Raw genomic sequence first — 14,880 nt, 5'->3', positions numbered from 1 at the left:
TATCTTGATAGAAGTTCTGTTTAAAATTGTCTCCATGTGTTTTGTGGTAGGGTATGACTGAGGAGGAGGAAGACAAACTGTTAGCACTAAAAGACTTTATGTTAAAATCCAATAAAGCCAAGGCCAATATAGTGGACCAGAGCCACCTGCATGACAGCACTCAAAAAGGGGTTATTGACTTGGCAACTCTGGGAATAACTGGAAGACAAGTTGATCTTGTTAAAACAAAGCAGGAGCCTGATGACAAACGTGGTTAGTATATTCTCATGTTTTACTGTATTTCTTTGTTTTGTTTTCAGGAGGGTTGTGTAGTTGACTTTTGACTCCCCCAAGCTCACTACTCCAACTTGCCCTGCAGCAAACACTTCAGCTCCCCTCTCTCGCACACATGCCTGCATTTTTATTGCACCTTGGGAATCTCAGGATTTGACTTTTACATTTAAAAGCACAATGCTTATCAACTCCCTGTGGTATATTATAAAAAATGTATAATATACTCATAAATTTGGGGGTGGGTAGGGAAACATAAGCACAAACGTTGGGTCCTGTGGAGTCAGTCATTGAGAGGGTTTACAAGATAATATGCAGAATCAATGCTTTTAATAAAATTCTCTCCCTTAAACTGATTAATATTAGGCATCTTGCCTTTAGTTGTTATGCATTGACTTAGTCTGGGTTTAATTTGCCCCATGTTTCTTCTACTTTTTTAGTTTCAAGTGACCCAAAAAGGAATTTTCAAAATAAATTTCTTAATTACATTCTTGAGCTATCAGGAGGTGGCTGCTGTCTTGCTGGAAAATGACAGTATTTGATGCCAGCAGTAATCTGTCTAGTGTCATATGATAAACTGGTCCAGTGGTTCTCAACCTTTCCAAACTACTATACTCTATTCAGGAGTCTGATTTGTCTTGCGTACCCCCTCACTTAAAAATTACAGTACTTGCTTACAAAATCAGACATCAGATTACAAAAGTATCACAGCACACTGTTATTGAAAAATTGCTTATTTTCTCATTTTTACTATATAATTATAAATAATAGTATTTACATTTCAGGGTATAGTATATAGATCAGTATAAACAAGACATTGTCTGTATGAAATTTTAGTTTGTATTGACTTTGCTGGTGCTTTTTATGTAACTTGTTGTAAAACTAGGCAAATATCTAGATGATGTACCCCTGGAAGACTTCTGTGTACCCCCAGGGGTACACGTACCTCAGGTTAAGAACCACTGAACTAATCTCTTTCCTGTGCCAATACTGGATTAATTTTTGTAGGAAGAACATCATTATTTATGATTTGATCCTACATCCCTTCTATGTTAAAAAAAAATTCCCTGTGATTTGTATGAGTTATCTGAATGGGTCAGCTTTAGGATTAAGAATGTGCAAATAGAATATTGTGTTATTTCAGTAAAGCTCTTCTAATGCTAAGTAGGAATTTTCCAGTTGTTAGGTGTCTAAATCTCTTTCTTCTAACATCCCTACCAGCTGATTTTAAATAACCCAATAATGCCTTTTTTCTTTGAATAATGTAACTCCATAATAAATCTGCATGTATTTATTGGGTTACACTTAGTGCTAAAGTCATGACCAATTTGAATGATTGTTGTAACGAATTAAATCTTTCGGTTTTGGTCTGTTTCTTATAGCTAGAAAAAATGTAAAACAAGAAGCAAATGTAAATGAGGAATGGAAAAGTATGTTTGGGTCTTTGGAACCTTCTAACATCTCCCAGCCAATACCTAAAGGGCAAAATGCTGATCAAGAAGCAGCTCAGACCGGAAAACCTCTTCGTTCCGAATCCGCTGCTGGGATCTGTGCCCATTTGTCATCCTCTCCACAGGTATTTCTGAAGACCTCACTTGTTTTGCATTTTTTATCTAATCTGAATATTTAAATAGCAGCAAGCACTTTAATATCTACTCACTGAACACAGTGTTGGGACCAGTGTTAAAAGGGATTTTTTGTTTAGCCATTTTATGTTTCTTCTTTTGGCTCTTTTGTTCAACAAAATATTGGGGCTTAAAGTTTAAAAAAATGGGAAAGATAAGGGTTAGTTTTATGAACAGCATGATCCTACAAGTGAATATATAGCTTTCTCTAAGGGATGTGTTGGGGGAGGCTAACCAATGCATTGAGTAAATTATGCTGGCACTAAAGCTCTTGGAAACTCTTTGAGAATTCAAGAATGTAGGCCCTGTAATCTCCCTTTGGGTGTACCCTATTTGTCTGTGACTTTAGTGGAATGCAGCAGTTCCCATACCCAGATCGTAGCAGTGGTCTGTCTACAGTACAGAATACTGTACCCAGTAGTGGTCAGTACCAGATGCAGAGGAAGGTGCAAGAAATCCTGCTGTAAACATGGATGGAATAACCTGTTCATAGGGAAAATGTTTCCCATCCCTCATTACAGCTTGATTTGTATTCTGGAGAATGTGTTTACAGGATTTCCAAAATTGGTGTGGGTGGTAGGGGTTGCCTGGATGGATCACCTGGCAGGATTTAGGCCTTACTAATTAGCTGTGATGTCAATATTAATTCTGGAACTCTAATGGGAGTTTAACATTTTTGGTTTCATGTAAACAAATAATTATTAGCTAATTTGTCACTCTGTTGGCAATAGTGACTACAGGTATATTTGTAGTAACTGCTCCTACAACAGTTGCTTGAGGAAATATTAGTAAATATTTTCTTCATGAAAATGTGTACAGTGAATAGACAATTGTGTGCTGTGTTTTGAACAGTAACTTGTATTTAAAGTTGTTATGTAATCAAGACACTGACTTCACTCTCTATGGTGGCTTTGGAACCCTTTCATTTAACGTGGTTGCAGTTTGGCTTGTGGTGAATTGTGTGTCTGCATTCAAGTTGCTCACCTGTACAAATATTCAGATCTTAATTTTGAATTTATATATTTACTCATCGCTAATAGATTAAAAGATAAATGATTCTTCCATGCTCTTGTCAGTGTGACATGCTAATCACGTGATTGATTTAGCTGTGAACATATTTTTAAATTGTTTATGGCATACAGGCAACTGATGGAACAGTTGTCCAGACCAGGAAACCAACCATACAGGTTTTAAGCAGTACAGCTTCACCTTCAACGTACCAGTTACGCATCACTACTTGCAAAACTGAACTTCAGCAGTTAGTCCAACAGAAGCGAGAACAGTGCAATGCAGAAAGAATGGCCAAACAGATGATGGAGAACGCTGAATGGGAGAGCAAACCACCTCCTACAGGTAAAGAGCAGGGCCAAGGTGTCATTAGACCACAGGTAAAACCTCTTGGATCAAATTACATTCATCATAAGGGAAATTTTGAAATGCCAGGAACACAGGAAATTACTGGGTTAGGAAATCCTGTGATTTTTAAGAAGCTGATCTGGACTGGTTCCTTCTTAGTATTTCCACTGTTAAAACAGAACCTTTTTCCTTAAGGTCACCAAAAAAAGCCTTATTTTTAGAAAAGGGAAACCATTTTTATATTCTGTGTCACTGAACCTGTAGACATGCATATTATAAATGCTCATTTAAAATCATTTTCTTCATCTACCTTCCAAGACCTAGTCATCAGTTGTTCTCTTTCAATTACAGATGACCTTGCTAATACTTCAAGCAGTAGAGAGAATGCAGTTGTCCATCAGTGTAGTTGATTTGTTGCTGGGAAAGAGATTGAACTCTGATCAGCAAGCTTTTCAGTTCACCTTTAACGTGGAGACAGGGTCAGTTTAGCATTTTGAGTGACGCTGTCTGTACTGAGTTTTAGTGTGGCATCTGATTTTTATTTTTAAAGGACATCCTATTGCATAAGGACATTGACTGACATTGATGCAGCAGATAAAACAGTCATTTTAATTTCTAAATCTACAATTCAGCACCAGCTTGGAACTACTAAAATTTTAGTTTTGTCTCGGGTTAGACCCGTGCTGTGGTGAGGTTCACTAGTACAAAATGTGATTTTTTTCAAAGCATGGCTACAGTGGTAATCTCTCTGCTGGAGAAACTGTGTCCAATTGACTGAATTTATAAAATAAGTGGCCTTCCTGACTCTGCTAGGCTCTCTAATGACTGCTATTTTAACATCATTTGGATATGTCCATTGCCATATTAGCGATAACATTTTATTTATTTGTGTGGTGTTAGTGACCAAAGGCACCAGTCCAGATCAGGGCTGCATTGCTCTAGGCAGCATATAAATGTATAGAAAGGTACAGTCCTTGCCCAAAGAGTTGATTAGGTAATTTAACAATTTCACTCCCTTTGGAAAGCTTTTGTGTGTTAAACCTTCAGAAACCTAAACAATGGAGCTAAAATTTTACAACAATTTAAATATTCTACTCAAGTTTGGGTAGGGGTATTTTGAGTTTTTTTCCTCTTGTGCCTTGTAAGTAAAGGATTTAACGTCTCTCCACGGTTCCTATATTGCTATGTAAAATGGTAGCTCTAATGGTATTTTACCAAGAAATGAGCCACCAAATGATATTTAAATCTTGGTGATCTTGACTGATATTTAAATTGATTTCTCCTTTGAGAGAAATATTGTCTGTGCAGGCATATATTTTTCATTTGAAGAGAATTGTGCGACCTGTGAAATGCATAATGCATCCCAGGACACAGCTGAGCTGTTCCTCTCAGAGTGATCAAGAGCACCAAACAATGCTCACATGTCAAATTTGTTGTTTTGTTTCAAGGAAAGATTCACAACAAAAGTGTGAGAGGTTGATCCAGATACTTTTGGTTAGCTGTTTTTGAGAAGAAGCTAATATTTACATGATGAATTCATTCAGGAAAAGAGTGCTTGAATTGAAGCTCTGATAACACCCTCCACCCTCCCCCGTTTTTGAAAGGATTTTACTGGATTTCAGATGGCTTTAGAAGAGTTGTCATGCATTTTATCAAATATCTAAATAGTGCAGAAAACGTAGTGTTAATACAACATTAAGGCTGCAAGATCAAACACTCTTAAGTGAGTTAGTCTCAGAAGTTCAGGTTACTCAGGCTAAATTAACTGGGCCATGTTGCACATCCTATCTCTTTTATGGCATTCTGAGGACAGTTGCCAACTGGAGTATTGTAATTTGCATACTGTATAGTTGTTGAGGAATAATATAGTTATGCAAATCAGATCCCCTCTGCCAACTGGAGAACAGGGGATTTGTGTAACAGTTGTGAATCAATAACTTTACAATATTCCTTTGACTGGCTCTGAGTAATGTTATTTCATGCATAGGTTACATCTCTGAAACAAAATACTCCCCTTCCAGTCCTCCAGACTCTGGTAAATTTGCTTTATTTTAGAATCTGGGTTGCTTTAATTATACCCTTCCCTTGGCATATTGCTAAAAACCTATTAGTAATAACTCTGAATCTGTGTTTTGTTTTTAAAAAGTCCCAGGTTAGTTTTTAGATCTACTTGAGTTTTATGGAACCTGCTTTCACTTCCTGATTGCCAGCCATGTTTGGGAGGGGCTAATAATGCTACATTAGGCAGGAGGAGATAGCAATAAGGACTCACACAGAGATGCTATTGCTGATAATAAGGATTCCAGTTACTATGCTAGGTGCCTGTTACAAAGGAAAAATAAATCCCTCCTGCTAGGTTCTAGCAATGATAATGGGTGCGGGGGAGGGTGTCATTCTATCAGCCATTGGTCCTGCTGAGTCCAGGCAGCAGGAACCAGGGCTGGCTCTAGCCATTTCGCTGCCCCAAGCACGGCGGCACGCCGCAGGGGGCGCTCTGCCGCTCGCCGGTCCCGCGGCTCCGGTGGACCTCCTGCAGGCGTCCCTGCGGATGCTCCACCAGAGCCGTGGGACCAGCGGACCCTCCGCAGGCATGCCTGCGGGAGGTCCACTGGAGACGCCTGCTGCCCTCCTGGCAATCGGTAGAGCGCCCCCCCGCGGCATGCTGCCCCAAGCACGCACTTGGCGTGGTGGGGCCTGGAGCCGGCCCTGGCAGGAACCGAGCCCATACATGACTGGAAGCAAGAGGGCAGGGTACTGCTCTTTCTAAGATCAGAGGCAGGAAGGATGTATTAACCTCTGATAGAAATAGAGTTGGGTTAGTCCCTTTAATGTGCTTTAAGCTACTGGTGCTAACAGTCAATTATCCCTTCTTCAAGCTTCCTGCTGGCAGCAGCCCCACCATCAATTTTAGAAGTGAGCTGTAGCTCACGAAAGCTCATGCTGAAATAAATTTGTTAGTCTCTAACGTGCCACAAGTACTCCTGTTCTTTTTGCGGATACAGATTAACACAGCTGCTACTCTGAAACCTGTCATTATGCAAGGCGCTGCATTTAGCCGTTTGGAGTGGAAATCCACCAACTTCATGAAAAAACTCGTAGTGTTCCATTCTTTGCATCTGAAGAAGTGAGCTGTAGCTCACGAAAGCTCATGCTGAAATAAATTTGTTAGTCTCTAAGGTGCCACAAGTGCTCCTGTTCTTTTTGCAGATACAGACTAACACAGCTGCTACTCTGAAACCTATCAATTTTAGAGTTGCCTGTAAGCAGCTGTCTTTTGTCTCTTCGCTTCCTTGCAAAGCTCCCCTCCCCCCCCCCCCCAAGTGGGCTTGGGAGTATTTCACTTTGCTTTCTTGGAGCAGGCTTTCAGCAGAACAGCTTAAGAGCCTTGTTGTCAGAAGTTGCTGCCATTTCTTCTATTCCACTGTGTCAAGTAATGACAATGTGAAAACAGCACTCCACATTGCTGCTGTTCTAAGTGTCAGTTTAGATCTCAGAGGTCTGAAAGCCCATAATCATTCATTGGTTTTAAACATAGCACGCATTAATTAAATGGGGAGGGGGACAGTGGTTTGAGAGAAGAGGTTGTTGACCCACAAAATATTTTAAATCCCATCTATGTGCTTCTATTGTATGGAATCCCACACTAGGACCCTTTGGGTCCAGCATCACAGGCCAGTCCCAATGACTGTAGATTTGAATGTGTGTAAAATAAAGAAATAAAATAATGCTGCTCTTGCTTTTGGGTCTCCTAAAAACATTCTCTTTGGCACCAGTAAACAGTGCCTAAATCTAGTGTGTTGATGTGCAGTCTGCCTAGTAGCTTCTTAGGTTGCAGGCACATACAACACTATCACAATTTATCACTTGGATGGGGATGGGAATTTTCATATTTTCTTTGTGTTAGGTTTTGGGGGTTGATTTCCTATTGCTGTTTCCATAGGATGGCGTCCTAAAGGGCTGTTAGTTGCTCACCTTCATGAACACAAGTCTGCAGTGAACCGTATTCGAGTCTCAGATGAACATTCCATTTTTGCCACATGCTCTAATGATGGCACGGTGAAAATCTGGAACAGTCAAAAAATGGAAGGAAAAACCACTACGACCAGGTAACTTACAATTCCTTGGAATATGTAGGATTTTTTTTTTCTTTAACCAAAAATACTTAAATACACTCTCAGAGTTAAGCTTGAACCACTCCTACAGTATGCTGAAGATCTTAAATATTCAAATAGAACATGTAAGTGTGCAACTATAACATTTTATGGTTCATTTTCTAGGAATCTTTGTTCCCTTCTATCTAATTGAAACTACAAGGGGAATATTATATAGGCAAAGTAATTGCAAATCCTTCTGATGTATAGGTGAAATATATGCTGGTACTGATACCTTAAGATCACCTACATTTACAGTTAAATGAGCTTCATAGTTACCTGCCTCACTCCCTGAAATGCACTTCAGGAAGTTTGTACTGTTGGTTGAAGAGAAAATGAATGGTACATAATTTATTGAAATGCATATCTTACAGAGAAGAGAAGTCCCGTTAATATAAAAAAAATGAAGTCAGTGAAAATGCACAGGACTATTATGATGATGAAATTAGAGTATGTGTGTTCATAGATTAAGATAATGTAAAAAAGCTACAAATATGTATGTAAGATTGTAGGGGTTTTATTATTCTGTACCTGTAGCACAGAATGATCATGAAATTGAAGAGTATCATAATGCATATCACAAAGGGGGAGAATTAAGGTTATGCGGGCAACTTAGACTTTGACACTTCCTGATTTTGGAGCACTTAACTGTGCAACCTTAATATTGTCTTAAGGCAGAGTTGTTGTTGTTTTAAGGTGGTGGGAGAGGTGAAAAAATATTAAATTTTTTTTTGGGCCTGCTAAGGCACTGGGCTACTACTTGAAACTGTTTCCTATCTCTTCCCCATCCCCTCTTAGATCAATTTTGACATATTCTCGCATTGGAGGAAGTGTCAAGACACTCACTTTTTGCCAAGGCTCACACTACCTGGCTGTAGCTTCAGATAATGGTGGGATCCAGCTTCTTGGGATTGAAGCATCAAAGCTTCCGAAATCTCCTAAAATTCATCCAATACAAAGCAGGTACATGTCAACAGTGTCTGTTTTCTACTGGAGAGTTCATGTACTATAAGGTATGAGCATGGACTTAACAGTAATCCCCTCCCTCTTGAGTAAAGAGTGCTTGAAAAGGTCAATGGTTCTAGCACAGGAGAAAGCTGGGAGATATGCGTTATATACCCAGCACTGTCACTAACATGCTTTTGATCGTGAGTTATTCACCAAACTTTCTATTCCTATTTCCCTCTGTGCAAAATGGGAATGATGTTTACTTTTCTCATAAAGTTGTTTGAGGTCTTCATGGAAGGCATTAATTAAATGGAGAATATTACGATTTGTACAGATTTTACAGTTTTACATTGTGTTTGCAAATATATGCCATGTCATTTTGCTGCAGACCTATAAGTGATTCTTCCAGGCTTTTACTTGGGTGAAGGGATGAATAGATGGGTGTGTAAACTGTGGAGGGGTGGGAGGTGATTTTGGCCTTTGCTACATCTCTGCCAAATGAGAGTTTAGTGTCTTAAATATTTAGTATTTCTTCATATTATTTATGATTCTGTTACTTCTGATCCTTAGAGGAGGTCTGACTACCAAGTCCCACATTAGGTTGCGTCTCCTAAATTCTAGCAGTCCTGGTTTAAAATTCACTGTTTGAATGTAGTGTTTTGTCTGATACATAAACTCAAGGTTGTATCTCAAATGTCAACCTCTGAATTGGGATTAATTTAATAAATAACATAACCCAAATGTGGTCAATGTTCCATCTTTTATAAACTAGAGATTAATTTTCATCCTTGTGTCTGTGGCATCTCTGTATGAAATAGGCGCTTATTTGCATATGCTCTAGATGACTGTCAGTTATGCAGTCAGCACTAATAATACTGTACAGGAAACAGACATGTACGGTTCCTGCCCTCACAATCTGGACAAATATCAGACCCAAAAGTCAGTGCTGGGAGGCCCAAAAGTCAGTGCTGTAGATGTGGATTTTGAAGATGTGCTGACAGCATTTTCCTGGGCTGATTAAGATATACAGGCCTCGAAGGAGAAGTGAATTTGGAGGAGAAATAGGGACGATGTTCATTGCGGAAAGGTCAGGAGGCAGTGTGAATGGCAGTAAAGCATCTTCAGTCTGGGAGAGTGTTAAAGAAACATTTAGAGGGATAATATCTGTCTTGTTTCTGATTTGCTTTATTTATCCAGGTTGCTAGACCAGAAGGATGATGGGTGTGTGGTAGATATGCATCACTTCAATTCAGGAGCACAGTCAGTGCTGGCTTATGCCACTGTGAATGGTTCCCTTGTTGGATGGGACCTGCGATCCACTAGTAATGCTTGGACATTAAAACATGATTTGAGGCTAGGTCTCATAACCTCATTTGCTGTGGACATACACCAGTGCTGGCTATGTATTGGTAAGCTTAATTATTATTCATTCTCATTCTATTGGTTAGACTTAGTGAAGTTCCTTTAAAATAACTATGTAATTAAAGCTGTCCCTTTATAGAGTGCTTGTTTTATAATAGCTCCAGATACTCTTGTCTCCAAAAGGGGAAAGAGAACTTTTAAAGAGAAGATTTCTTTGCAGTAGGTATTCTATTGTACACCTAATCAAGACTGCAGTCCCTTTGCCTTAGGAACAGAAAGAAAGGATATAGATAAACTGGTGCAACAGTCCCTCTGACAACAAATAAATCTCTCTCTCTCTCACCAGGTACAAGCAATGGTACCATGGCATGCTGGGACATGAGGTTCCAGTTACCCATCTCCAGCCATTGCCATCCTTCCAGGGCTCGTATCAGACGCCTGCTGATGCATCCTCTCTCTCAGTCATGGGTAATTGCAGGTAAAACAGATATCTTACTTACCACCTTATTGTTGAAGATTTGTGATTAAGGCTTGTTCTTCACTTTCTGGTGCACTGAATGCTTGATTCTGCAGACTTCCTTCTGCTCAGCAGATGAGGGTCACAGTTGGATTCTGCCTCTGTGCCTTGTAATGACTTAAAAAAAAAAAAAAAAAGGTACAGTGTTATCCCCTGATGAAAACTATAATCTCTAGAGTTTGTGTTCCTGGATAGTCCAACTCTCAAGAGGTTACGAGTCCAGCACGCTGCTTGCCACATATTGCTGCTTAGGGGGAATTTGCTTAAAAGACAGGAGGTGAAATCCTGACCCCATTAAAGACCGTGGGAGTTTTGCTGTTGGCTTCATTTGGGGTCAGGCTTTCTCTCAGATTAGGGAAGATTTTCAGAGGTATGAAGGATAGTTCAGTGTCCAAATCCCATTGAACTCAACTCATTTATGCCTTTGAAAATCTCCCAAGACTCTTACCACAGTTGTTTTATTCTTATATACACAGAATTGTAGTACTCTGCAATAATACTGCAAATATTTTATTAAGTAATGGTGCAGCAGCCCATTCCTGTAATGGGATTGTTTTTATGCTTAAAATATTGTGCAGCAACAGAGCATACAAAGTTGCAGTATAGTAAGAATAAAATTTAAAGTTTCTTTCACCTAGTGCAAATTAAAATATTTTTAAATTTGGGGTTCAGAGTTTAAGTAAACTTACTCCTTAAATGTCATCTATTTCATTTTAATGGGTGATGAATCTGGATTCTAAACATCTCTTTGAAAAGCCTGCCACTTGTGAGAAACATCCACAAACAGTGCAAGTCTTCCCCTGCTGGGGGGGTACAGAAATAGCTAAGTTTGTCCTGTTGGGCTCTGATCCAGCAAAGGATTCACTCATTTGATTGCCTTTAAGTATGGGAGTAGATCCCTTGAATTTAAAAAAGAGGTATTCACATGCTTAAAGTGAAGTACATTGTGAGTGCTTTACTGGATCAGGGCCATAGTAGTCTACAAGAATTTCTATAGACTTCGAATTCATCTGACAGGTGGAAGGGAAGGATGTGCTCTGAGTTCACTAGTCAGAGTGGTGAACTGCTGCTGCTACCTATGCAGGCAAACCACCATGTACCATTCTCAAACTGGGGGCAGAGGTTCCCAGGAAGTAAGTGATATGATTATATATTTTCAAGAGGATATAGGAAATAATGGAGAGTTTAAGGTAGTTTTGATAGTTTTGTTTCAAAGTGAGGTTTAGGGTCCTTTTTAACCATAGTGGAGCCGTCACTGTAGAGATGAAAACAACAAAATATGTTCAGAACTTACTAACAGAGTGAGGCTGATATGTTTCCGAAGAACAAGCCAAATGTGTTGTACACTTAGCCTCTGTCAATAGAGAGCCAGGTCATCTGGTTTAGTTGTAACTGTGTTGGCAATGTCTTTCTTGTAGCTGTTCAAGGCAATAATGAAGTCTCCATGTGGGATATGGAAACTGGAGACAGGCGCTTCACTTTGTGGGCCAGCAGTGCACCTCCTCTTTCAGAATTACAGGTCTGCCTTCCTTTTTCCTTTCCCATTACTGTGCTTCATAGTTTTCTTTAGAATATCCTCAGCCTCCAAACAGTACTTCAGTATTTTTGCTTCAGTGTTTGGTTCCTGCCTTTTGTTTCTGTAGTTTCTCAGCACATGCTCATCTTGGGCAACTTAATCGTATTTTGCTGTCAAAATGAAATCAACTTTCCAAAAAAGTCTAGGATCCTGCAGAAATGAAAGATACAAGGCAGCTGTGGGCTCCAGGGAATGAATTGATTTCAACTGTCTGGATTTTTAGTTAAAGGTTTAGACATTTCTTCCTTATTAAACTTCTTAAATTCCTTTGTGTCGCCGTAGTCATTTGTGAAGTGACCTTGGCACCAGGGAATTGGATCGGGTAGTTTAGGGTATGGTATGTTGCCGATTCCCCTTGCAGCTTCGTCTGTTGTAGAAGAGGAGTTAATGATGTTTAACTCACCCACTGGTATGCTTGGTCACCCTATTTTTCTCACAAAACAAACTAAGCAGCCATCTGTGCTGTGATGTTAACTGTAAAGATCTTTCCCAAAATAGCAAATTCATAGTACTGTGTTTTGGGTCTGTTCATAACTTAATGACCTTTAAATGTTGTTCCTGTGATCACAATACTTCCGTTCTATTACACTTTCCCTTTACAGAGTAAACCCACCCATGTTTAGCAGTTAGTATTAAATAGGGAAAATGTACCTTCATAGGGGGGTGGGATAGTTCAGTGGTTTGAGTATTGGCCTGCTAAACCCAGGATTGTGAGTTCAATCCTTGAGGGGGCCATTTAGGGATCTGGGGCAAACTCAGTAGTTGGTCCTGCTAGTGAAGGCAGGGAACTGGACTTGATGACCTTTCAAGATCCCTTCCAGTTCTATGAGATAGTTATAGGTATATGGAGCAATATGCACATGCTTTTTTCACAATTGCTCATAAATCAGAGGCACCTCCATATCTAGCAGTGAGTGCAAAAGAAACGAAACAAAATAAAACCCTTCAAGCAAAAAATATCACTAAGCCCTCCTCCCCCTGTCCTTAATAAATGTTAAACATTCATATTTCAATATACGCTGTACTTGGTTAAATGATCTCTCTCTCCTGAATAAAAATCCTAGGTTCCCTTCACTGTTGGGACCTTAAATACCCCTGTGTAATGATGTTTGCAGTGTTGTTGTAGCCATGTTGATCCCAAGGCTAATTTGAGCGACAAGGTGGTCCAATAAACGATATTACCTCATCCACCTTGTATTTCCTGTGTAATTATAGCTTTTCATAACTGAGATCTTTGTGATTGTTAACTGGCAGTCTGTTGTGCTGGTTCCTATAACCTTGGAACTGCCAGGTCATCAAGGCTTTGTGTGTATTTCTGTGCTTTTCAACTTACTCATTTTTACCCAATTCTGTAAGAGATAATTACTCTAATTTTACACAGCTGAGAACATCTCTATGGAAATGTCAGAGAATTTTTTGTCATCTCTCATTTGAAGTGTAGGAAGAGTTAGATTCTCTTGCATTGCTTTGTGAACAGGAACAAAAAGAGAAATGACTTATCTCTATATATTTAAGATTTGACCATTTACCAAGACACCAGAACACCACACTGCGTTTGTCATTAAACAAAAGCCAACGTTTTACAAATAAGTTGCCTGTCTGTAATTGAGTCACCTTTGTACAGGATATCTGTGTTGTTTTGTGAAGTATGGCAATATAAATTAGTAATTTAGTACAAGAATGTTTTTGGAGATAGTAACGTTTGCATTTCCCCCATTAGCCTTCGCCTCACAGTGTTCATGGAATATACTGTAGTCCTGCAGATGGAAATCCCATTTTATTGACTGCTGGTTCAGACATGAAAATAAGGTAAAAATAGTCTGAAGAATCTCTTCAGAAATCTGCAAATAGAAAACCACTACTACTAAAGCACCCCTTCCCCCTCTCAGTGCAAGGTTAGAAGTTTGTGCAATTGAATGTTAGCTTTTTCCATGGAGTCAAGAGATCTGTGCTCTCTGTTCTATTCCTCATTGCTGCTGCCTATTATATTAGGCCAGTGTTTTTAACTTCCCATCTGCAAAACTGAAATAATTACCCACCTTTTGTAAAGTGCTTGATATGCTGTGCTGGAAGCAGCAGTTAGCAATGCCTTGTGAGCAAATGTGATATTAACTTTGAGTTTTCATATTTATAACCTGTAACTCTTCCATTCAATGTTTCTGTAAAGTCTAAGCTAACTGAATTTTACCTCAAGGGCAAGAAGGCTCTTACACAATTGTATTGAGCAGCGTTAAGCATTTATCATCATGTTTGTTTGGATTTTTTGGGTTGCGTGTGTTTTGTTTTCCTCTCTCTTAGGTTTTGGGAAATGGCTTACCCTGAGAGATCGTACATTGTTGCAGGAAGTGCTACTTGCCCATCTGTATCCTACTACAGGAAGATAATTGAAGGCACAGAGGTGGTTCAGGTATCCTGTTCTGTTTTGTTTTTGTTCTGTGGCCCCTCCAGGCCAGAGTTCAAGTTACACCAGTATGATGACAGGGAAGCTTTCATTGCTGGCAGCTGTGCCTTACCTCTTCTCTGGACCAAGGATTTCAGTCTCTCAGCGAGTTATATTTTAGAGGCAGTAATAATGTTTAAAAACAAAAAGTGCTTGCTTTTTGACAAACAATACTACCTGATAATATTCAGTAGGGGAAGCTTGATACCTTGGGATGACTTTTGTGATCCTGAAACTTAGTAATTTAAAAAATATTTTGGCTTGCCGGTAACTGAAGCATTTCCACTGCAAGTTGTTACACAGTTAGTGTGGAATTTGTCCTGCAGTTAGAAGTTGAGAACTGAATCAGTTATTTATGCAATGCTGTAAGTACACTATTTATTCCTTCTGGGATAATTAAAAACAGTTGGAGCACAACTTAAACCACACCAGAAAAGTACAGGAATGTTTTTCATTTCAGAATTCTGCTGCGATTAATGTGTCCCTCAAAATGACCTCTGGCACTTGCAGCTTTACTGTTTTTAAATATGGCTTTGTAATGTTTTGTATTGATTATTTAACTGAAGAAATGCTATTTCAGAAACTTCTAAAGAGGCATTTTTACATATTTCCTTAATATGTAAAATCAGTTGCCA

At 39.2% G+C, this 14,880-nt stretch overlaps 1 protein-coding gene across 1 annotated transcript in view; it reads left to right on the top strand.

Moving 5' to 3' along the window:
• Window positions 1–14,880, top strand: part of PIK3R4 (phosphoinositide-3-kinase regulatory subunit 4) — a 32,369-nt gene that overhangs the window by 16,322 nt on the left and 1,167 nt on the right. The window contains exons 10-19 of the mRNA XM_032774940.2: window positions 51–252; window positions 1,653–1,846; window positions 3,038–3,248; window positions 7,192–7,357; window positions 8,201–8,365; window positions 9,548–9,759; window positions 10,059–10,190; window positions 11,648–11,748; window positions 13,526–13,614; window positions 14,104–14,212. Of these exons, the coding sequence (XP_032630831.1) occupies window positions 51–252; window positions 1,653–1,846; window positions 3,038–3,248; window positions 7,192–7,357; window positions 8,201–8,365; window positions 9,548–9,759; window positions 10,059–10,190; window positions 11,648–11,748; window positions 13,526–13,614; window positions 14,104–14,212 (1,581 nt within the window). The remainder of the gene's footprint in view (window positions 1–50; window positions 253–1,652; window positions 1,847–3,037; window positions 3,249–7,191; window positions 7,358–8,200; window positions 8,366–9,547; window positions 9,760–10,058; window positions 10,191–11,647; window positions 11,749–13,525; window positions 13,615–14,103; window positions 14,213–14,880) is intronic.

This window comes from Chelonoidis abingdonii, chromosome 2 (genome assembly GCF_003597395.2).
Source record: "Chelonoidis abingdonii isolate Lonesome George chromosome 2, CheloAbing_2.0, whole genome shotgun sequence".
Lineage (NCBI taxonomy): Eukaryota > Metazoa > Chordata > Testudines > Testudinidae > Chelonoidis > Chelonoidis abingdonii.
Note: the sequence above shows the minus strand (reverse complement) of the source record. Positions and strands in the feature narration are given on the sequence as shown.